Source organism: Carcharhinus amblyrhynchos, chromosome 6, assembly GCF_965287045.1.
Source record: "Carcharhinus amblyrhynchos chromosome 6, sCarAmb.v2.hapA, whole genome shotgun sequence".
Taxonomy (NCBI): Eukaryota; Metazoa; Chordata; class Chondrichthyes; order Carcharhiniformes; family Carcharhinidae; genus Carcharhinus; species Carcharhinus amblyrhynchos.
The window spans coordinates 22,326,552-22,350,123 of record NC_137329.1 but is presented as its reverse complement, the minus strand read 5'-3'; the positions used below and the strand labels follow the sequence as shown (position 1 = coordinate 22,350,123).

At 43.4% G+C, this 23,572-nt stretch overlaps 1 protein-coding gene across 4 annotated transcripts in view; it reads right to left on the bottom strand.

The window, feature by feature from the left end:
• hipk3a (homeodomain interacting protein kinase 3a) overlaps nt 1–23,572 on the bottom strand; it is a 245,114-nt gene that overhangs the window by 4,189 nt on the left and 217,353 nt on the right. For all 4 annotated transcript variants that reach the window (XM_080190014.1, XM_080190016.1, XM_080190015.1 and 1 more), the window contains 6 exons: nt 22,118–22,242; nt 20,016–20,183; nt 18,046–18,348; nt 10,521–10,667; nt 7,661–7,920; nt 3,380–3,507 (listed from right to left, as the gene is read on the bottom strand). In XM_080190014.1, the coding sequence (XP_080046140.1) occupies nt 3,380–3,507; nt 7,661–7,920; nt 10,521–10,667; nt 18,046–18,348; nt 20,016–20,183; nt 22,118–22,242 (1,131 nt within the window). The remainder of the gene's footprint in view (nt 1–3,379; nt 3,508–7,660; nt 7,921–10,520; nt 10,668–18,045; nt 18,349–20,015; nt 20,184–22,117; nt 22,243–23,572) is intronic.

Genomic DNA, 23,572 nt, shown 5'->3' with positions numbered 1-23,572 from the left:
GACTGGGTACTTCAGGTGCCAGGCTTCAGGTGCTTCAGGAAGGACAGGGAGGGTGGCAGAAGGGGTGGTGGCGTGGCACTGTTGATCAGGGATAGTGTCATGGCTACAGAGAAAGAGGATGTCGTGGAGGGATTGTCTACAGAATCTCTGTGGGTGGAAGTTAGGAACAGCAAAGGGTCAAAAACTTTGCTGGGTGTAATCTATAGGCCGCCCAATAGTGACAGGGAAGTTGAAGTGCAAATAGGGAAACAGATTCTGGAGAGATGTTTTAATAACAGAGTTGTCGTGATGGGAGACTTCAATTTCCCAAACATCGACTGGAATATCCCTAGGGTAAGGGGTATAGATGGGGAGGAGTTTGTTAGGTGTGTTCAGGAGGGTTTCCTGACGCAGTATGTGGACAAGCCTACGAGGGGAGAGGCTGTACTTGACCTGGTACTGGCGAATGAACCAGGGCAGGTGACGGATCTTTCGGTAGGAGAGCATCTTGGATATGGTGACCATAATTCTATCTCCTTCACAATTGTGTTGGAACGAGATAGGATCAGGCAGGCTAGGAAGGTGTTTGTCTGGGGTAAGGGGAGATACGAAGAAGTCAGGAAGTTACTTGGACAAATAAACTGGAAGGAGGCGTTCTTAGGGAAAAGTACCGAAGGAAGGTGGCAGATATTCAAGGAATGTGTGTCTGGAGCTCTGAATGACAACGTTCCGATGAGACGAGGGGGTTTTGGTGGGTCGAGGGAACCGTGGTGCACAAAGGATGTGTTGAACCTAGTCAGGAAGAAAAGGAAGGTGTACAAGAGGTTCAGGGAATTAGGAGATGTTAAAGATCTTGAGGAGTATAAGGACTGTAGGAGGGAACTTAAAAGGGAAATTAGGAGAGCCAGAAGGGGTCATGAGAAGACCTTGGCGGGTAAGATTAAGGAGAATCCCAAGGCCTTCTATAAATATGTGAAAGGTAAAAGGATGAGAAGAGAAGGGATAGGACCGATAAAAGGTGAGGGGGGAAAGGTTTGTGTGGAACCAGAAGAAATGGCGGAGGTGCTTAACGAGTACTTCGCCTCAGTATTCACGGTGGAAGCCGATCTGGGAGATTTTGTTATGGATTTGCAGCAGATGGAAAGGATTGAGTACGTGAATATTAAGGAGGAGGATGTGTTGGAACTTTTGAATTCTATCAAGGTAGATAAGTCGCCGGGACCAGATGGGATGTACCCCAGGATACTGTGGGAGGCGAGGGAAGAGATTGCAGAACCCCTGGCGATGATCTTTGCGTCGTCAATGGAGACGGGAGAGGTTCCAGAGGATTGGAGGATTGCGGATGTAGTTCCTATTTTTAAGAAAGGGAACAGAGATAGCCCGGGAAATTACCGACCGGTGAGTCTGACCTCAGTGGTTGGTAAGCTGATGGAGAGGCTTCTGAGGGACAAGATTTACGAACATTTGGAGAGGTTTGACATGATCAGGAATAGTCAGCATGGATTTGTCAAGGGCAGGTCGTGCCTTACAAGCCTAGTTGAGTTCTTCGATAATGTGACTGAACACATTGACGAAGGAAGTGCCGTGGACGTAGTGTACATGGACTTCAGCAAGGCGTTTGATAAGGTCCCCCATGCAAGACTTCTTGAGAAGGTGAGAGGGCATGGGATCCAAGGGCCTTTGGCCTTGTGGATCCAGAACTGGCTTGCCTGCAGAAGGCAGAGAGTGGTTGTGGATGGGGCTTTTTCTGAATGGAGGTCAGTCACCAGCGGAGTGCCTCAGGGATCTGTTCTGGGACCCTTGTTGTTTGTCATTTTCATAAATGACCTGGATGAGGAAGTGGAGGGATGGGTGAGTAAGTTCGCTGATGACACGAAGGTCGGTGGTGTTGTGGATGATCTGGAAGGATGGCAAAAGTTGCAGCAGGACATAGATAGGATGCAGGACTGGGCGGAGAAGTGGCAGATGGACTTCAACGCGGATAAATGTGTTGTCGTCCATTTTGGCAGAACCAACGGGATGAACGAGTACACTATTAAGGGCAGAAGTCTGAGTAGTGTTGAGGAGCAGAAGGATCTTGGGGTCCGGGTCCACAGGACTCTTAAATCGGCCTCGCAGGTGGAGGAGGTGGTCAAGAAGGCGTATGGTGTACTGGCCTTCATTAATCGAGGGATTGAGTTTAGGAGTCGGGAGGTAATGCTGGAACTTTATAAGACCCTTGTCAGGCCTCATTTGGAGTATTGTGCGCAGTTCTGGTCGCCTCACTATAGGAGGGATGTAGAAGCTATTGAAAGGGTGCAGAGGAGATTTACAAGGATGTTGCCTGGACTGGGAGGCATGCCTTATGAAGTTAGGTTGAGGGAGCTGGGACTCTTTTCCCTGGAGAGACGAAGGTTGAGAGGCGACCTGATAGAAGTTTACAAAATGTTGAGAGGGATAGATAGGGTGGACTCTCAGAGGCTATTTCCCCGGTTTGAAATGGTCGCTACGAGAGGACACAGATTTAAGGTGCGGGGAGGGAGGTTCAGAAGTGATGTTAGGGGTAAGTTTTTCACTCAGAGGGTGGTGAGTGAATGGAATCGGCTGCCGTCAGTGGTGGTGGAGGCGAACTCGCTGGGGTCTTTTAAAAGACTTCTGGATGAGTATATGGGGTTTAATGAGATTGAGGGTTATAGATAGGTCTGTAGGTTGGTAGGTGATGTGGTCGGCGCAACTTGTGGGCCGAAGGGCCTGTTTGTGCTGTAGTGTTCTATGTTCTATGTTCTATGTTCAAAGGATTCTCTACCTCTTAGAGCGGTAAAGATGCTCAGTCATTGAGTATTTCAAGGTGAGACTGATAATTCTTTGGGTCCGAAGGAAATTAATGGATTATGGGGATCATGTGGGAAAGTGGAGCCGATGTAGAGGAGCAGTCATGATCTTGTTGAATGGCGAAGCAGATTCAAAGGGCCAAAGGGCCTACAGCTTCTCCTATGTCTTACGTTTTTGAGAAAGAAAGGGCAATGCAGAGCTACTATGTTACACTGTATAGAGTGATCAATTATGTTGTATAGGAATAAAGTTCATCAATTTAGTTCAATATTAGCCGTCCTATGTTTATTCAAAGGGAGCTATTGTGAACCAGAGAAGGAGGTCTGAAGAAGTTGACTTGACACATCAACAAAAAATGTTGGAAAATCTCAGCAGGTCTGACAGCATCTGTCAACAGAGAATAGGGCCAACGCTTCGAGTCAGGATGACCCTTCGTCAGAGCTCTGGCCAAGGGTTGCCCAGGCTCGAATCATTGGCTCGATTCTCTCTCTACACAGATGCTGTCAGACCTGCTGAGATCTTCTAGCATTTTCTGCTTTTGTTTCAGATTCCAGTATTTGCAACATTTTGCTTTTGGCTTGACACATACCTGACCAAAATTCATGTGTTGCTGTTGGAATGCTGATACAGACTTCTGCTGGCGAATACCTACAGCTGAAGGCTGGCTTATTCTTCCCGGAGCAGATCGGCCCTTTGTCAATGACTGACATGTCGTATCTGGAAAATGAAAACCAAGTCAATACTTGAACAGGTATAAATCTCTCAACTGCACTATGAGATTGCTTATCAATAAGGCAAGACCAAGCCGTTTCAAAACCTGCAATTTGTGCCAACAAATAACGCCCCCAAATGTATGAAATTTCCACAAAAAACAGTCATTGCTTCCTGCTTTCTCATTTTCCCCTTCCATTAAAGAACATAAATTTATGTAGTCCCTTATGACATCTCTAAGTAACATCTGTAAGTGTTTGCATATGACATTTAGGCAAACCCAATTGCCCGTTTGTACACTGCAAAGTCCAAAAACATGAGATAAATGAGTACTTTGTATCTGTTTTTACCAAGGAAAGAGGTGCCGTCAAAGTTCCATGAGAGGATGAGGGTGCTGAGTGAAGTTAAGGCTGGAAAATGCAGAACTACTGGTCATGATATTCTCATTTTCAATAAAAAAGGCAATAAATTTAGAACAATTAGCAAAAAAACTAAGGGAAAAATGAGTAGAATAGTGAATATTACAACAGAAGTTGAAGAATTGCCTTCAAAAAAGGCTACAGCACAGTCAGTTTAACTTTGGTGGTGGCAAAGCTACGAATATGTAGGACAAAATTAACAGTCTCTTGGACAACTGCAGGTTAATTAGGGAAAGTCAATATGGTTTTGTTAATGACAAATCATGTGTTGCTAACTTGATTGAGTGCTTTGATGAGATAATACAGGGTTGATAAGGGTAATATGGGTGATGCGCTAAACATAGTCTTCTAAAAGTGCCAAATAATGAACTTGTTGACAAAGCAAAATTCTATGGAATAAAAGGGAAAGTAGCAGCCTGAACACAGTTAGATGAGTGACAGGAAACAGAGGGTAATGGTATATTATAGTCTTGGGGACTGGAAGAAGGTGGTATATTGAGGTTCTTAAGAGATTGGTACAAGGATCATTCCTTCTCCTGATACATATTAATGATCTTCAGCAGGCAGTACAGGACATAATTTCAAAATTTGAGGACACCACCAGACTTTGAAGTTTTGTAAACTGTGAAGAGGATGGTGATAACTTCAAGAGGACATAGAAAAATTGGTGGAAAGGGACTGATAGATGGCAGATGAAATTTAATGCAGAGAAGTGGGAAGTCGGACATTTTGGTAGGAAGAAATTTCTCACCCTAATCCTAAAAGGTTTACTCCTTATCCTTACATTACCACCCCTAGTTCTGGATACCCACACCATCGGGAACATCCTTCCTGCATCTACCCTGTCTAGCCTTGTTGGAATTTTATAAGTTTCCATGAGGTCCACCCTCATTCTTCTGAACCCCACAGGCTACCTTGATGCAGGAAAAGAGTGCAAATTCTGCTGCAACTCCAAAGGGCATTGTAGTGTTAGTGTAAGCCTACTTGCAACACTAATAAATAAACTTGAAAACACTAAACTTAAAAGAAATATTTACTCAATTTACTTGGAGTGGGCTGCTGTGGCAGTTTATTCTGTTTGTTGTTGAAAGGTACAGATGGATGCCATTAGCAGTACTGAATTTATCATGCACTTGCAAAGGTTTTCCTGTTTATATTACATTATATCAAAACAATTGCTGAAAATGGCACCACTGAGATGTTTTAAAAGGCAGCTGTGAGAAGTTACATTGGTATAAAATTCAGTTGGATTATGAGAAAGCTTTCACCATGTTCTCCAGCCCTCTGAGATCTCTGTGCTCCTCTAATTCCTGATCTCTTGCACGTATCCAATGCCATACCTTTTGCTGCCAAGGCCCGACAGCACTGTAATTCCTTCTTAAATCTCCCTACCTCTTACCCTGCTCCTTTCAGATGCACTACGAAGCATGTCTCTTTGTGTCTGAATATCTCTCATGGCTCAATGTCAAATTTGGCTTGATAAGGCTCCTTTGAAGTGCTTTGGGATGTTCCACTGCATTAAAGGGGCTATATAAATGCAAATTTTATATGCTCAACCCATTGAAATGTGAAGTTGGAACTGTAATGGGCTCAAAATCTTTTATAATCAGTTAAATAAATTAAAGAAAGAAAGTTACAATGAGAAAGCTTCTAGAGTTACTATGAATCATGTTGCACAAAAGGTATTGGGCACTTAGTCAATTGTCCATCCGCAGTGCAATCCAATTCCCTTTGCTTGGTAAACAGACATGGCAGGAACTCATGCAGTAATTCTCATTAAACTCGGACAGATATGGGGAGTAGAGAAGGTGATGGTAGTTTAGGGTTTAACTCTCCATCGGTCTATGCCATTTTTTTTTATAAAGATGATTCTAGGGACAAACAGGAGTGTTTTGGAAGATCCAATACCTTATAGCCTTTCCAGGCTGGAATTCTATTGCCTGGAAACATCTAGTTGTCTGGAAATATGTTTAGCAGACTCAAGTACCATTTTAATACAATGCTATAGGTGTATGGAAGGTATAGCATTTGGGAGAGTGAAACAATTTTTGTTACTGATTTATAATGTTCATAGAAGCCCTACAGTGGAAAAGGAGGCCATTCGGCCCATCAAATCTGCACCGGCCACAATCCCACCCAGGCCCTATTCCCATATGCTCACTTATTTACCCTCTAATCCCCCAGACACTAGGGTCAATTTAACACGACCAACCAACCTAACTGGCACATCTTTGGACTGTGGGAGGAAGCCGGAGCACCTGGAGGAAATCCATGCATACACAGGGAGAATGTAAAAACTCCACACAGACAATGGCCTGTGGCTGGAATTGAACTGGGGTCTCTGATGCCGGGAGGCAGCATTACTAACCATTGTGCCACTCCTAATGTTGCATCACTGTTTTATGTTTCAGGTAAGCAATTATACCTATGATGTTTTCCAATTTACACACTTAGGTGAGATATTCTGTGATTCTGAAAATGCCAAATTCAGAAGTGATTTGGTGCCAAGCTCAGGACTGGAGAAGTTACAGTACACATGTAAAAACTCCAACTGTTTTCAGACAGTGTCTAATTAGGAAACAAACAACTGAAGGTTTTAGAGAAAAGCCAGCGAGTCAGGAGCTGTCAGCAGAACTCAGTTCCCATCAAGTGTTGGCTTGATGAATTAGTTGCATGTTAATTCTTCCTTTTTTTCCCCACTTCTACTTTCAATCCTGGCATAGCAGCCTCTGTTGCTCTCATCTTGACTTTTTTTCCTGATAGCAGCCATCCCCTTCTGACCTATCTTCAGCTTGGTTGTTTGGGTTGTAGGTACTTTCAGCACAGGGGATTCCTGCCTGTTTAAAGCTATGATGTGGAGATGCCAGTGTTGGACTGGGGTAAACACAGTAAGAAGTCTCACAACACCAGGTTAAGGTCCAACAGGTTTATTTGATAGTAAACGCCACTAGCTTTCGTGGTTTGCCCCTTCGTCAGGTGACGAAGTCCCCCATCTCAGGTTATTCCTTATAACCATGGAAATTAACCTTTCAAGTCTAATTGGCTTTTGAATTTCCTTGGAATTTGATTCCACCACCCTGTCAATGAGTGTGTTCTGAATCTTAACAATCCTGTAGAAAAAAATTGCCCTCTAGTCCCAACTCGCTCAATCAAATATTATATTTTTGAATAGCTGTATGATGTCTTCCCCTAATCTTTTCTTCCCCCAAAGAGACCAAATTCATCTTGTCCAATCCCTCCTCTAAACTGAACTTCCTCATCCCTTGTATTATCTTAGTTTTGAACCTATCCTTTCCTAAAGTGTGATGCCCAGAGTTGTCCACGGTACTCCAGTAAAGATTTCATATCACCTCCTTGTTTCGTGTTCAACTGTCTCCACTTCCAAAATCAAGTATCCTGAATACTTTCTGAACTGCAGAAGGCCCTGATTGTCCTACTACCATCAAGGGTTTTGAAAAGCACCTGAATGTCCCCCTGCTCTTGCATGCTCCCCACAACCCACTCAAAATACTATCATTCCGATTGCTTCTCCTCACAGCAAGCAGGCAAAGAAGAACATACTGTCATTTTTCAGGACTGGATTCTAATACCCCTTAAACTCTGCTCAACCCTGTTTGCCCCAATGCTCCTTGAACGATATGATTTTATATCAATTCTTATACCACTTCTTTGTAAGTGACTGCTCACTGCAATTACAATTGCACCTCTCTGTGACAATGCATGAAAAAACAGATCCTTACCTGCGTTTGAGACCTGCTCGCTCAAGTTTGTTACAGAGTTTGAATTGCTGTTCTGCACCCTCATCGGTGGCACCACCATGGTGCGCACAGCAGGCTTGGTGCTGTCTGTTCCCTTGGAGTCCATGCTGCTCGAATTTTGGTTAGCCGCATCTTGAAGGAACTGTTCTTCCAGAAAAGGACTTTCATTCTGTCCCGAAGACTCACTGGTCGGCGATCCATCCACGGTGTCGCAGCCGCTCTCCGGCTCATCCTCCGACATGCTGGAATGTCAATGATTGCAACATGTTGATTCAGATACTGGTCAGCATCAAGTGATTCACACAGTTAAAATCTGTTGCTGCATGAGGAGCACTTGCATCTATACAGCACCTTTCACGACCTCAAGATATCCTCAATCTGCTGTACAGTCAATGAAGTACATTTTCTTTGATGTTTAATCACTGTCATAATGCAGGAACAAGCTGCAGCTATACTGCACACAAGGCTCACAAACAGATATCTGGTAATTTTTTTTTTAGTGACGTTAGTTGAATATTGGTCTTAGGATACCAGGAAAAACTCACCTGCTCCTCTTCAAGCAAGTGTCTTGTGAATTATTTAGGTGTACCAGAAAGGACAAACCGGGCCTGTTTTAAAAGAGGCAGCACTCCTTCACTATTGAACAAGAACATCAGCCTGAATTGTGGTCTCAAGTCCTTGGAACAGGACTTGAACACCTTTCAACTCAGAGGCTGCATGCAGCATGATCATGAGCAAACTGTGAACACTTGAAGATGCTTCATTTATCTAACTCCTCCACCATCCATTGCCCGCTTCCTATCTGCGCAGCTTGTCATTGTTTTCCCATTTTAAAGATGCAAAAATGCGAATTGGCAGACCATTCTGAGGAGGATTCCGCACCATCCCTGACCCAAGATTTGTTTCAAAGAGTTATCACACTAACAGCAGGACATTATGACCTCTGGCAGGGAGGGACTGTGTGCCTCAGCTCTATAACTGCTTCTTCACCCAACCTGCAGTCATGCATATAAGATAACAGAAGGTATGAACTCGTTCACTAGCCTGGAGGCAGTGTTTCACCAGTAGCAGTTTAATATCAGGTCTGGCTGACAGCAAACGCCCGGCAGTAGTACTGATGGGCTTTGCATTTCAGAAATTAGGACATGCCTTTACAGGAATACTCCACAACACAAGGCTGACATTGTGGTGCTTTGTAGGTCCACCAGAGCTTGTAGTAATGTCAGGAACAACAAGAGAGACGTCATATTTTGCTGTAAGTGTAATTATTATTGCAGCTCATCAATATACAAAATAAGAATCGGATTTGAGTGCGTGACCTAAGACTAACACAAGTTAAGTAAAGAGGTGGAGGGATAATTTCGTTGTGATATTAATCAGAAATCCAATCAGTCACAATTCAGGTTAATAATCCTATTATTTGACAAAGAGCTGAAATTCACTCGGCCACAATTTAATCCTGAGAAATAAATTATCATGCTTCAAACCCCATTTTTGTCTACAAATGTCTACACAGTCAAATTTCATCCTCTGGTGGGTTCCATTTCTTATTGCACAATGAATAGTATCTCTTTTACATTGGATATACAGAGCAGAAACACACCATTTGGCCTAACCAGATGTGCAGGTGTTCACAGCCAACTGAGCCTTCTCCCATCTATCCACGTCTAAATCTTCCACTGCAGCCTTCTATTCCTTTCTCACGCATAACTGTCTAATTGTCTAGACAGGCAGCACGGTGGCACAGTGATTAGCACTGCTGCTTCATAGTGCCAGGTACCCAGGTTAAATTCCCGGCTTGGGTCCCTGTCTGTGTGGAGTCTGCGCATTCTCCCCGTGCTTGCGTGGGTTTCCTCCGAGTGCTCCAGTTTCCTCCCACATTCTGAAAAGCGCGCTAGTTAGGTGTATTGACCCAAACAGGCGCTGGACCATGACAATTAGGAGAATTTCACAGTAACTTCATTGCAGTGTTAATGTAAGCTTTTCTTGTGACTAATAAATAAACTTTCACTTTTTAAGTTTCCCCTTAAATATATCCATACTATTTGCTTCAACCATTTCCTGTGGTAAGCGAGTGACACATTCTCAACGCTGTTTGGATAAAGAAATTTCTTCTGAATTCCCTGTTGGATTTTTTGGTGATTATGTTACGTTGATAAACTCTAGTTCTGCTCTTCCCCAACACAGGAAACATTCCTTCTGTACCCACACTGTCAAAACCTTTCATAATTTTAAAGAACTCTATTGGGTCACCTCCCATCCTTTCAAGAGAGGAGACCCAACCTGTCAAATCTTTTCTGATAATGTATACCCAGGTGTTACTGATATCAGTCTTTTAGACCATCAAGAATCTTACCAGGGATGGGGAACTTCAGTTATGTGAAGAGGCAACACAAACTGGGATTATTCTCCTTTGATCAAAGAAGGTGAAGGCGAGATTTAACCAGAGTTTTGACAGAATAAATGAAGAGAAACTGCTTCTAGTGACAGAAAGATGGGTAACCAGGTTTAAGACAATTGCCAAAATAACCAGAGGGGAGATGAGGAGGAAGTGTTTTCATGCAGTGAGTTGTTGAAATTGGCGATGGCACTGCGTGAAAGGAACTAACATCATGGCCCTGCTGCATTACTTGATAATTTCTGGTCCCCACTGTTTTGATAAGTTGTGAACCCACCAAATTTAGGTGGTTTGCCAATCATGTCAGAAAGCTCAGACAGGGAATTTATTTGAAAACGTGAACAATGCACTAAAACGTGGATTAGAGGTAATTAATCAATCCCACCCCCATCCCCAACAACCTTACTCCACCCGTCCAGATCTGTCGACACACATCGTCTGTACCTGTTAGGCCTCTTGCAGGGAGACGGGCTGGACTGTGCAGAATTGGACGAACTGGTGCTCAGGGTGCTGTCGGGGCTACTTAACGAACACACTCGGTCAATGTTGAGGGTGCTCTGGCATGCTTCACAGTCTGGACTGCCTTTACATCTGATGATGGGTGGGATGGGTAAAAAGAGAAACAATATCACCTCAGATAAGGCAATCAACCTGTGACTAAATAACTCTGCAAAATCCCAGGTACACTGGAACATTTCCTCTTTGCCCCGTGTTCTGATTCCCACCCTATCTGCTATTCTGTTGAAATTATTTGTTCCTCCATTTTTTCAGTTTTCACTCATTCCTTTACCACATCCTTTGTCTTACAATCCTCCCTTTTATGACTAAATCACTCCTGCTATCCACCTTGTATTTTTTGTTCTTCACTGCAATCCTTGCAATCTTTCCCTGGTTCTGAACTTATTTCGTAAGTTTTAACATCTTCCACTTCTGATAAAAGGCCACTGACCTGAAATTCTTCTCCTCTAAGACACATCTTTAAAAATATTGCTTTTTTTGTTAATTGGCCTTATATGGCTCAGTGTATAACCTTGCTTGATAATTACTGTGAAGCACCTTGGGATGTTTTACGATATTAAGAACATAAGAAATTAGTGCATGAGTAGACCACATTGCCTATAGAGCCTGCTCTACCATTCAATATGGTCATAACTGATCTTAGGCTCCAACTCCATATTCCCACCCTTTCATCATATCTCTCAATTCCCTGAGAAGCCAAAACTCTTTCTATTCCACCCTTAAATGAATTCATGATGGAGCATCTGCAACCCTCTAGGGTAGAGAATTCCAAAGATTCACAATCCTCATCTCGGTCCTAAATAATTGACTCCTTAGTCCCTCATGTTTTAGATTCCTCTCCGACTAATAAAACCAATCTCTTAATACTCACCCTTTCAAATCCCTTCAAAATGTTGAAGATTTCAATGAGATTGCCTTTTATTCTGCTAAACTCTAGACAGCATAAGCCGAATTTACACAGCCTCTCAGCAGAGGACAATCCCCTCGTCCCAGGTACTAATTTGGTGAACTTTCGTTGTACTATCTCCAATGCAAGTATATCCTTTCTTAAATGTCGAGGACAAAACTGCATGCATTACTCCAGGCGTGGTCTCAGCAAAATCCTGTCCAACTGTAAAAATACTTCTTTATTCTTGTACTCCAATCTCCTTGCAATAAAAGCCAGCATGTCATTTGTCTCCCTAAATCCTTGCTGTACCCTCATGCTAACTTTCTGGGTGGGATTTTCCAGCCACGCTTGCCTTAAAACCGGAAAATCCCATCCAATGTCCATGGACCTTATGACAGGAGAAATGGGAAAATTCCCCCTTCTGTATTCCTTGTACAAGCACACCAAGTTTCTATTGAACATCAACACTTACATGTTCGTCACTCTTCAAAAAAATGTTTTGCTTTCTTATTCTTACAACCAAAGTGAATAACGTCACACTTCCCTAAACTATACTTCGTTTGCCATCTTGCTGCTCACTCACTTAACCTGTCTCTATCCCTTTGCAGCCTCCCTGTGTGCTCCTTAGAACTTATCTTTCTACCCAGTTTGGTATCATCAGCAAACTTAGGTACATTAATCTCTTCACCTAAGTTATAAATAGCTGAGGCCGCAGCACTGATCCTCATGACACTCCACTATTCACTGTACATCAACTTAACATTGCCCCGTTTATGCCCACTTTCTACTTTCTACATATTACCCAAAACTCTATGAGCCCTTATTTCATCTACTAATCTTTTGTGCGCCATCTTATCAAATTAAAGGTGTTACATAAATGCAATGTTGTTGAAACACTAACGTTGTTTCCCTTTCTGCAGATAATGCCCAACCTGAAGGTTTTCCAGCATTTTCTACTTTTATTTCAGGTTTCCACCAGCTGTAGCATTTTGCTATGTATTTTCACGTGTAATTATTTTAACACTCCTCGTCACCATGCCAGGGACAGGCCCCATCTCCCTGAACTGTTCCTGTTTTCTGGTGACGCACACATGCACAAAGTAGGAGACTCACATGACCCCAACAAAGAATTGGTCATGAGGCATTTCAAAATTTTACTACACTGTGCATTTCATTTCTTAAAATTGGGCGGCACGGTGACAGTGTTAGCATTGCTGTCTCACAGCGTCAGGGACCCGGGTTCAATTCCAGCCTCATCTACGTGGAGTTTGCATATTCTCCCTGTGTTTAAATGGGTTTCTTATGGGTGTTCCGGTTTCCTCTCACACACCAAAGATGTGCGGGTGGCCATGGTAAATTGCCCCTTTGAGTCAGGGGAATTAGCTGAGTGAATGCATGGGGTTACAGGGATGGGGCCTGAGTGGGACTGTTGTCAGTACAGGATTGATGGGCTGAATAGCCTCTTTCTGCAGTGAAAACTAAATCTTGAATTCATTTTTCTAGCAAGGTGAAATGATGTCAACATTGGGAAAATTTTATTTCTTTCCACATTCAACATTCAGTTTCAGCATTAAGCACTCTCAAGACAGGCAAATTGCAGGCTCAATTTTAGTTCATGGATAGGAACTCTTGAGCCTTTTTATGTTATGGTTATGTTAAAGAAAGAATTTGCATTAATTTAGCACCTTTTACCTCACGACATTCAAAAGAACTTTACACCCAACACTGTCATTATGGAAATGTTATAATGTAGGAAACATGGCAGCCAATTTGCACCAAGAAAATCCCTACAAACAACCATGAGATATATGAGCCGGCCATTTGCTTCCTAAATGATATCATTTAAGGGATAAATAATGCACCCATAATAATGGAAAGAACATCTGTGTTCTTCTTTAAAATAATGCCATGGCACATTTTACCTGAGAGGGCAGATGGGGCTTCAAGTTTAATGTGCAGCACTCCCTCAGTGCTGCTGTGGGAGGACCTCCCTAGGTTTATAGAGTTGTAGAATCTACTGTGCAGAAGGAGGTCATTCGGGCCATTGAGCCTGCACTGACAACAATCCCACCCAGGCACCATCCCCGTAACTCCATACATTCACCCAGCCAGTTCCCCTGACTCAAAAGGGGTAATTTATCATGACCAATCAGCCTAACCCACACATCTTTGGACTGAGAGAGGAAACCGGAGCATCCGGAAGAAAGCTACACAGATAGTGACCTGAAGCCGGAATTGAACCCGGGTCCCTTGTGCTGTGAGACAACAGTGCTAACCACTGTGCCACCGTGCTCAAGTTCCTGGAGTGGGGCCTGAACACATACTATCTCAGAAATGAGAAAGTTACTGATTGGGTCATGACAGATACTTTTACAGTAACCTAGTCAACAGTGATTTCAGTAGAGTGCAATGGTGACGAGCTGCTTTCTGTCCTGCAAGATTCAGTGATTCATCTCTTAAACACAATGTAAAGACACATGGCTGGAATTCTCTGGCCATTCACACTGGCAGGGTACTTTGGCCCCGCTGCAGTGAATGGAGATTTGGCTGAGCGCCAAATTCTCCATCCTCGCTGGCAGCAGCGATGGAGCATACAAGGCTGGAAAATTACAGCCTTAATTTTCCAAAACAGCTCTCTTAGCAAGTTTTTAAAATTTATTTATTAGTGTCACAAGTAGTCTTACATTAACATTGCAATGAAGTTACTGTGAAAATCCTCTAGTCACCATACTCCAGAGCCTGTTTGGGTACACTGAGGGAGAATTTAGCATGACCAATGCATTTAACCAGCATGTCTTTGGATTGTGGGAGGAAACAGGAGCATCCGGAGGAAACCCACGCAGACACAGGAAGAACATGCAAACTCGACACAGACAGTGGCCTGAACTGGGAAATGAACCTCGGTCTCTGGCACTGTGAGGCAGCAATGCTAACTACTGTGCCACCATGCCGCCCTGCTATGAATACAAGTCCACTAGATTTGGTTCGAAAATCTTCAAATTCATTAGATGCTTGGAATTTTTATGAGAGAGAATTTCAGTCAATCTGCCTGGATGGGTCTCCAAACTTGAAAGTTTAGTTTATAACAGAAATTATAGGGATAAGTATGGGCAGATATGATCAAAACCTTTATGGAGTACAATGGCTGCTATGTTCAGAGGTCAAGAGCATGCAATTTGTGAAACACAGCCAGCAGAGTTCATGATTGATTTATTATTGTCGCCTATATTAGCATGCAGTGAAAAGCAACGTTTCTTGCAAGCTATAGAGACAAAGCATACCAGTCAGAGAAGGAAACGAGGGAGTGCAGAATGTAGTGTTACAGTCGTAGCTAGGGTGTAGAGAAAGATCAACTTAATGTGAGGTAAGTCCATTCAAAACTCTGATGCCAGCAGAGAAGAAGCTGTTCTTGAGTTGGTTGGTATGTGACCTCAGATTTTTGTATCTTTTTCCCGACAGAAGGTGGAAGAGAGAAATGCCCAGGCTGCGCAGGGTCCTTAATTATACTGGCTTTTTGCCGAGACAGCAGGAAACGTAGACAGAATCAATGAATGGGAGGCTGGTTTGTGAAATGGATTGGGCTACATTCATGACCTTTTGTAGCTCCTTGCGGTCTTGGGAAGAGCAGGAGCCATACCAAGCTGTGATACAACCCAGAAAGAATGCTTTCTATGGTGCATCTGTAAAAGTTAGTGAGTGTTATAGCTTACATGCCAAATTTCCTTAGATTTCTGAGAAAGCAGAGGCATTGCTGGGCTTTCTTAACTTTAGTGTCAGCATGGGGGGCTAGGACAGATTGTTGGTGATCTGTACACCTGAAAACTTGAAGCTCTCAACGCTTTCTACTTCGTCCCTGTTGATGTAGACAGGGGTATGTTCTCCTTTACGCTTCCTGAAGTCGATGACAATCTCCTTCATTTTGTTGACACTGAGGGACTGATTATTGATGCCGCACCAGTTCACCAGATTCTCTACCTCATTCCTGTACTCTGCCTCATCATTTTTTGAGATCTATCCCACTATGGTGGTGTTGTCAGCAAACTTGAAAATCAAATTGAAGGGGAATTTGGCCACACAGTCATAGGTGTATAAGTAGTACAGTAGAGAGCTGAGAACACAGCCTTGTGGGGAGCCGATTTTGAGGATGATTGTGGAGGAGGTATTTTTGCCTATCTTTACTGATTGTGGTCTGTGAGTTAGGAAGTTCAGGATCCAGTCGTCGACGCCATGGAGCTTGGTGATGAGTTTCATGGGAATAATGGTGTTGAATGCTAAGCTCTGGTCAATAAATAGGAGTTTGACATAGGTATCTTTGTTATCTAGGTGTTCCAGGGTTGAGTGCAGACCAGGGAAATGGCGTCTGCTGTGAATTTGTAGGTAGGCAAACAGATAGTTCGGAAGGCTGGAATGGATTTGTGTCATGACTAGCCTTTCAAAGCACTTCATAATGATGGTTGGCATGCAGAGGCATGGAGTAATACCTTAGGGATAGAGAAATTTTGCAGACGTTTCTCTTGTGGGATTAAATAAATGAGGTAGACTCTATTGTAAATTGCAAGAAATAAGTACGAGTGGTTGAAAACCATCATTAGTTTCCTCACAACTGAGCAACTTGCATTTTATCAAACTTTAAATCTAGCCCAAAGCCCTTTACAGAGCTGAAACAGATCCAGCTCAGTGACAGGAGATATAGAAGGATGTTACTAAAGAAAGATGCCTGAAAAATAGAAACTGAAGAGAACAGTGATACAAGAAGGAATTTGAAAACAAGACTGAACAAATTTAAAATCAATGCTTTGCTGGTCTGCGGGTCACTGGGCACGGGAGACATGGGTGACTGGGGTTTGATGTAAGTTAAGACATGGGCAGCAGGGCATTAGATAAATTGAAAAATAAAGGCACAATACCACAAATGCTGGAATCTGAAACAAAAGTAGAAAATGTTGGAAAATCTCAGCTGATCTGACAGCATCTGTGGAGCGAGATTAGAACCAATCTCCTGAGTCTGAATGACCCTCGTCATCTGACAAAGGGTCATCCAGCCTCAAAATGTTGGCTTTATACTCTCTCCACAGATTCTGTCAGAACTGTTGAGATTGTCCAGCATTTTCTGATTAGATAAGCTCAAGTCATTTGGAAACAGGAAGATGGGAAAGCAACTGAGAGAGCTATGAATAGCTGGGTTTTGGAGTGACACAAGTGTCCGCAGCCAACGAGCTGAGGCTGGGGCAGTGTTGGGATATGGAAGTAGGGATAGATGATAGGTGGTCTTGGTGATGGAGCTGATATGGAGTTGGAAGCTTTTGGCAGGTTCAAATAGCATTCCATGGGCAACAGAGCATTAGATAAGCTCAAAGATAAAGTCAAAATACTGTGAATGCTTGTAGCTGAAACAAAAACAGAAATGCTGGAAAATCTCAGCCCATCTGATAGCATCTGTGGAGTGAGAATAAAGCCAATGTTCCAAGAGATAAATGAGCATGACCTTGACCTCTGAACACAGCACCCATTGTATTCTGCAACATACTCCATTCTCTAGATCCACCACATTTAAATAAAAGCGAGGAACATAATGATGAGGGAAGTGAGTTGCCTGGTGGGTGGGATTGTAGGGTCCCATGACGCAGAAGCTGTAGCTTTCAACTCTCTGAACCACAATCAATAAAACAAAAGGCCATTCAGCACGAAAGACTCAGCAGTCCCTGAATGGTGACCTGGTCTCTGTTTAGCCTTTCATTGTTTGCAGAGGCTTTGTGTGCCTGTATACACTGTGGAGAAGAGATGGGTTAATTGTTGTGGCATTATATTTTTAAACCACAGGGTGGCATACAGTGTCACCATCTTCATAAACTGCTGAATAAGTTTAACTCTCAAAGTCTGAGGGAGTAGGCATTTTGTCAGGCTTGGACAATTGTATTTTCTGATCGAGTGAGTGATATTTGTGAAAATCCGCTAACTTCAAATGTTATTCACAGTGGGCTTGAATGTAGTCCAAAATGTGAACAGTATTCAAATGTGGAAACTTATAAATACCCGGTGGGGCGGGGGGGTGGGCGGCGGCGGCAAAGAGCAAGGGGAATGAAACTAATTGGATAGTCCTTTCAAACTGCCGGCAGAGGCACCATGGGCTAAAGGCCTCCCTCTGTGCTCTGTGATTTTACAATCTAATCAAGGTGTGCAATATGTTAACAGAATTTAATAAGAGTGTATATGGAGAAAGTATTTACTTTGGTGGGAAAATCCAGAACAAGGGGGGGATAACTTTAAAATCAGAGCTTGGCCATTCAGGGATAAAATCAAAAAGAACTCTTCCACACAAAGATCAGTGGAAATCTGTAGAACTCTTCCCCAAAAGGTTGCAGATTAATTGGATCTTTCAAAATTGACAGTGTCAGATTTTTCTTATGTAATGTACAACAAATGTTGGCAAATGGAGTCTAAATTTGTGATCTAGCTGACTGGCAAAAACATGCTTGAGGGGCTGAATGGCCTCGTTCTCCTGTGTCTATTGTTATGAGTGCACATTGAATCAGAAGCATAGATTGTCTTTAGAAGACTCACTCTTCTGGTGAGTGGCTCTGGGAAGCCTCCTCATCGTCTGTGTCGCTGCTGATGGTGATGACACTGACGGCAGGGCTTGGGGAATCAGCAATTATGATGGTCTGGCGTTGTTTGTTGGCGATCAGATTGCCATCCAGATCCTGCCCCACTGAGCCCTCAAGGCAACAGCCCTCACCATCCTTCCCACTGTGATTGTCCTGTGCTGCTGGGCAGCCTTCTGACTCGCCGGTCTTTGGACTGTTGGTAATCTTTGGAGACAGTGGCGCAGAGTCCTGCAGGTTATTGTAGTGTGATGTATTGCTCCTGGCAGGAAACAATAAAAAAAAACAATGGTGAGTACACACTGAAGGGGCTGTGTCACCTGAGCATGTTAATGCATTTCTATGCTCTTCACAAATATCGAGAGGCTTGCAGTCTGCTCCCTTAATCTTCCAGAACTTCCTAACAGAGGTCCTGTACTTTATAAATAGACCACAAAAGCATCTTTATGAATCACTGTTGGGCTGCACCTGGGATATTGCACCCAATCCTGTGTCCCACGCTTCAGGAAGGAGGCCAAGACATTGGAGCGGGTGCTGAGAAGATGGACCAGAATGGTACAAAAGTTGAGGGCCTTCAGTGATATGGAGACATTAGAGAAGCTGGGATTGTTCTACTTAGAAGAAAGAGGCTAAGGGAAGATTTAATAGAGCTGTTACAGTAATGAATTGTTTTGACAGGGTAATAAGGGGAAAACTATTTCCTTTGGCATATGAGATGGCAATCAGAGGACATTCTCCTCATTTCCACTCTGGTGATTTTGCAAACCAACTTTTTTTTACAGTGAGCTGTCTTCTATCTAAAAGAGTGGTGACAGCAGACTGTATAGTCCATTTCTAAAGGGATTTGGATAAATGTTTGGAAAGCAAACACTTACAGGGCTATCGGGAAACAGCAAAGGGACAAACACAGGACACGGTGGACAGAGTACCCTTCATCGTCCAGTACTTCCCTGGAGCGAAGAAGCTATGACATCTTCTCCGGAGTCTTCAACATGTCATTGATGAAGACAAATATCTCACCAGGGCCATCCCCACACCCCCACTTCTTGCCTTCAAACAACCGCACAACTTCAAACAGTCCGAGCAAACTACCCAGTCTTCAGGAGAACAGTGACTTCAACACAACACAACTCTGCCACAGCAACCTCTGCAAGACATGCTGGATCATCGACATGGATGACATCATCTCACGTGAGAACACCATCCACCAGGTACACGGCACATACTCTTGAAACTCGGCCAACGTTGTCTACCTAATACACTGCAGGAAAGGATGTCCCAAAGCATGATACATTGGGGAGACCATGCAGATGCTACAACAAAGGATGAATGAACATTGCTCAACAATCACCAGGCAAGACTGTTCCCTTCCTGTTGGCAAACACTTCAGCAGTCACGGACATTCGGTCTCTGATCTTCGGGTAAGCGTTCTCCAAGGTGGCCTTCACGACACACGACAGCGCAGAGTCGCTGAACAGAGACTGATAGCCAAGTTCCGCACACATGAGCACGGCCTCAACCGGGATCTTAGGTTCATGTCGCACTATCTGTAACCCCCATGACTTGCCTGGACTTGTAAAATCTCAGTTACTGTCCTGTCTGGAGACAATACACATCTCTTTAACCTATGCTAATGCGATCTCCACTCACATTGTAGACTTGCATTCTAATCAGTATTCTGTAAACTGTGTGAGACTTTATATGCCCTTCTTTGATCAGAACCTTCCACACACCTGATGAAGGAACACATTTTCCGAAAGCTTGTGAGATTACTGTTAAATAAACTGATTGGACTCTGACCTGGTGTTGTGAGACTTCTTACTGGATTTATCGATAGCAATTTTATACTGTGGCCTTTTGCTAAAACCAGGACACCTTGTTATAGACTGAGGTGCTTCTCTGCCATTTGAAAGCCTACCTATCACTTACCTCTTCTGACAGTGCTTATTTCTCTTCCGGTTAGCTGCAGAGGGCTGAGCCCAGATCACCTGGGCTATTCCCACACTGATGGGATTCGCGGCTGAAAGTGCCATTTGGTTGGTTAAAAGATGCTGCGGCAACATGGAACTGTAATGGCTGCCAGGGGCATGCACCTTCCTGTGGGGAAAGAAGGAAACACACTGGTCACTCATAGGCACAAGAAATAACATTCATTGGCTTAGCAGATCTAGAGACTGAATGCTTAATGCAGTGGGACAATAGTTCTCTATCTAAGAATGTGAATGAATTCAAACCCATGTACAAACAGGAGAGGCAGTAATATTAGCCACGTTAGGCTCAAATGCTTATCAAGTTATATTGGTAACAATTAAAGGGCAATGACTGGAATATGAATGAATGGATAATACACTATTTCCAGTCCTTCAATCCAAATTGGAAGAATACAGCGCAAAAGCAGAGAAGCAGAAAAGGTAAGAGAATCATAAGCAGAAAGGGTTTTTGAGACAAAGGAAGCAAGAGTGAGAGAGAAAGTGGAAAGAGAGAATGAAATAGAAAGGAAGGGAGAAATAGGAGAGTTTAAATAGGGAGAAAGGTACATCACAACAGTGTATAAAATGCTTGTTTACTTATATGGCTCATGGTAAATGCTAGGCAACATTAATTTAAACAGACTGCTTTTATGAATGATAATCAAAACTGAAATAAACAGACAAGCTAAATGTAACAGGAAGGGAGCAGCTGCAATGTTTGTTTATTCCAAGCAGGAATCTCAAAGCATGGCTCAGGTGATGATCTGTAAGCCTATCTGGGATGTGCTACCTTTTAGCACTGTTAAGAGTTCTAGGGCAAACATGAGTTACTCTAATCCCATCAACGACACCAACAACTAAGTACACAAAGGTCCCCTGAATTGTGAGTTGCAACATGGTGTAACGCAGTCATGCACTGCTACTATACACTGTTTAGATTCCACACGCTGCTGAGAGATGGGGTACCAAGCAATAATGACCCATTTTCACTAGTGAGCACTGCAGATGCTGATTGGCTCTGTGCTGTTTGTGACAATTGAGCTCCGGAAACAGTGCCTGGCATTCTGTACCCCCTCTCTATAGCCCAGGGTACAGCTTGAATATACACTCACTGGGCCAGATGATCATCATTCGAGATTCTCTGTCAGGCAATCAGCACCAAACAGCCACTGGTAGTCCCTGGAATTTAGAAGATTGATGGGTGATCCAATTGAGGTGTTTAGGAATTCAATTGGATAGATGGAAAGTCTTCCCTTCAGCTGCAGACATTCCAGAGTAAGTGGGCATTAACTTAAAATTAGAACTGGGTCATTCATGAAAAAGGAAAGAAACATTTCTTTACAGAAAATGATACATTTTTAGTTGGGTAAGAGCATTAAAAGTTATAGAACAAAGCTGGGTATCATCGAATCCCTACACTGCAGGAAGAGGCCATTTGGCCCATCAAGCCTGCACCAGCAACAATTTCATCTGGGTTACACCATGTTGCAACTCACAATTCAGGGGACCTTTGTGTACTTAGTTGTTGGTGTCGTTGATGGGATTAGAGTAACTCATGTTTGCCCTAGAACTCTTAACAGTGCTAAAAGGTAGCACATCCCAGATAGGCTTACAGATCATCACCTGAGCCATGCTTTGAGATTCCTGCTTGGAATAAACAAACATTGCAGCTGCTCCCTTCCTGTTACATTTACCTCTTCCCATAACTCCACATATATATCCTGCTAATCTCCCAGACACTTATGGGGTACTTAGCTTGGCCAATCAACCTAATCCACATATCTTTGGACTGTGGGAGGAAACCGGAGCACGCAGACATGTGGAGAACGTGCAAACTCCACACAGACAGTTACCCAAGGCCAGAACTGAACCCAGGTCCCTGGCACTGTGAGGCAGCAGTGCTAACCACTGTGTTGGAGTTAAGGTACATATCCACCACAATTGAAACGCATGGTGAAATAGGCTCAATAGCTTACTCTTCCTCCTGTTCCTGCATTTTCAGCATAATGAGAACACAAGACAAACTACTTTGCTACCCCATACCTCTCGCATTTTACATACCCCCAGTCGCCCAGTCTCTGTGGACCAGCCACAGTATCGGATGGCAGTGATGTCATGGAGGGTGCCATAGGTGTCACTTGCTGCCAGGTAGGGACCAGTAATTGCTGGCTTCGACTAGACCATGCCTACAACAATTAAAACACAGCTTTTCATACATTCAAAACAACAGCAATGACAAATGGCATGTGAACACATAAATATACCTTTAACAACCTAAGGTATGTCAGAAGAGCATTGTTATTCAAATGTTGATGCAAAATCATGTAAAGAGAAATTACTATAATGTTTGGTAAAGGAGGTAGACCTTAAGGAGCATCTTAAAATGGGAGTGACAACTTTTAGAAATTCTTTCACGGGCTAGTGAGTGTCACTAGCTCAGTTAGCATTTATTGCCAATTCCAAAACACCTTTGTGAAGGTTGTGGTGAGCTGCCTTCTTGAACCGCTGCAATCCATGTGGTGAAGGCGTAACCACAGTGCTATCTGGAAGGTATCCAGCAACAGTGAAGGAATGGTGATATAATTCCAGGTCAGGATGGTTTGTGGCTTGGAGGAGAACATGAAGGTGGTGATGGTCCCCCGCATCTGTTACCTTTGTCCTTCTAGGTGGGAGAGGTCATGGGTTTGGAAGTTGTTTTTGAAGGGGCTGTAGTGTGCTGTTGCAGTGCGTCTTGTAGATGCCACTGTACATAGGTGTTGGAGGGAGTGGATGTTGGAGGAAGTGGATGGGGTGCCAATCAAACAAACTGCTTGTATACAGTGGTGTTGATTTTCTTGAGTGTTGTCGCAACTGCTTGTGTCCAAGCAAATGGAAGGCATTCCATCATATTCCTGACTTATGCCTCGTAGATGGCTTTGGGGAGTCAGAAGGTGAGTTGCTCTCCATAGAATTCCCTACGTTGGGAAAATTTTTCACATTGTGAATAGATGCCAGTGTTGTAGCTGTACTGAAAAAGCTTGGCTAGGGACGCGACAAGTTCTGGAGCATACGCAAATATTGTCAGAGCCCACAGTCCTTGTAATATCCAATGTCGTCAGCCACTTCTTGATATCATGTAGAGTGAATTGAATTAGTTGAAGACTGGGATGTGATGCTGGGGACCTCCAGAGAAGGCTGAGATGAATCATCCACTCGGCACTTCTGGCTGAAGATTGCTGCTCATGGCTCAGCCTAGTCTTCTGCACTGATGTACTGGGCTCCGCCATCATTGCGGCTGGTGATATGTGTAAATCCTTCCCTTATGGTTAGTTGTTTAATTTTCACCACCATTCACGACTGGATATAGTGGGATCACTTAGCTCTGATAATTGTATTTGCTTTCACTGTTTGGTCTGCAAGTAGTCCTGTGTTTTAGCTTAATCAGGTTAATAACTCATTTTCAGGTATGCCTGATGCTGCTCCTGGCATAACCTCCTGTACTCTTCATTGAACTCAAGTTGATGATTCCCCATCTGA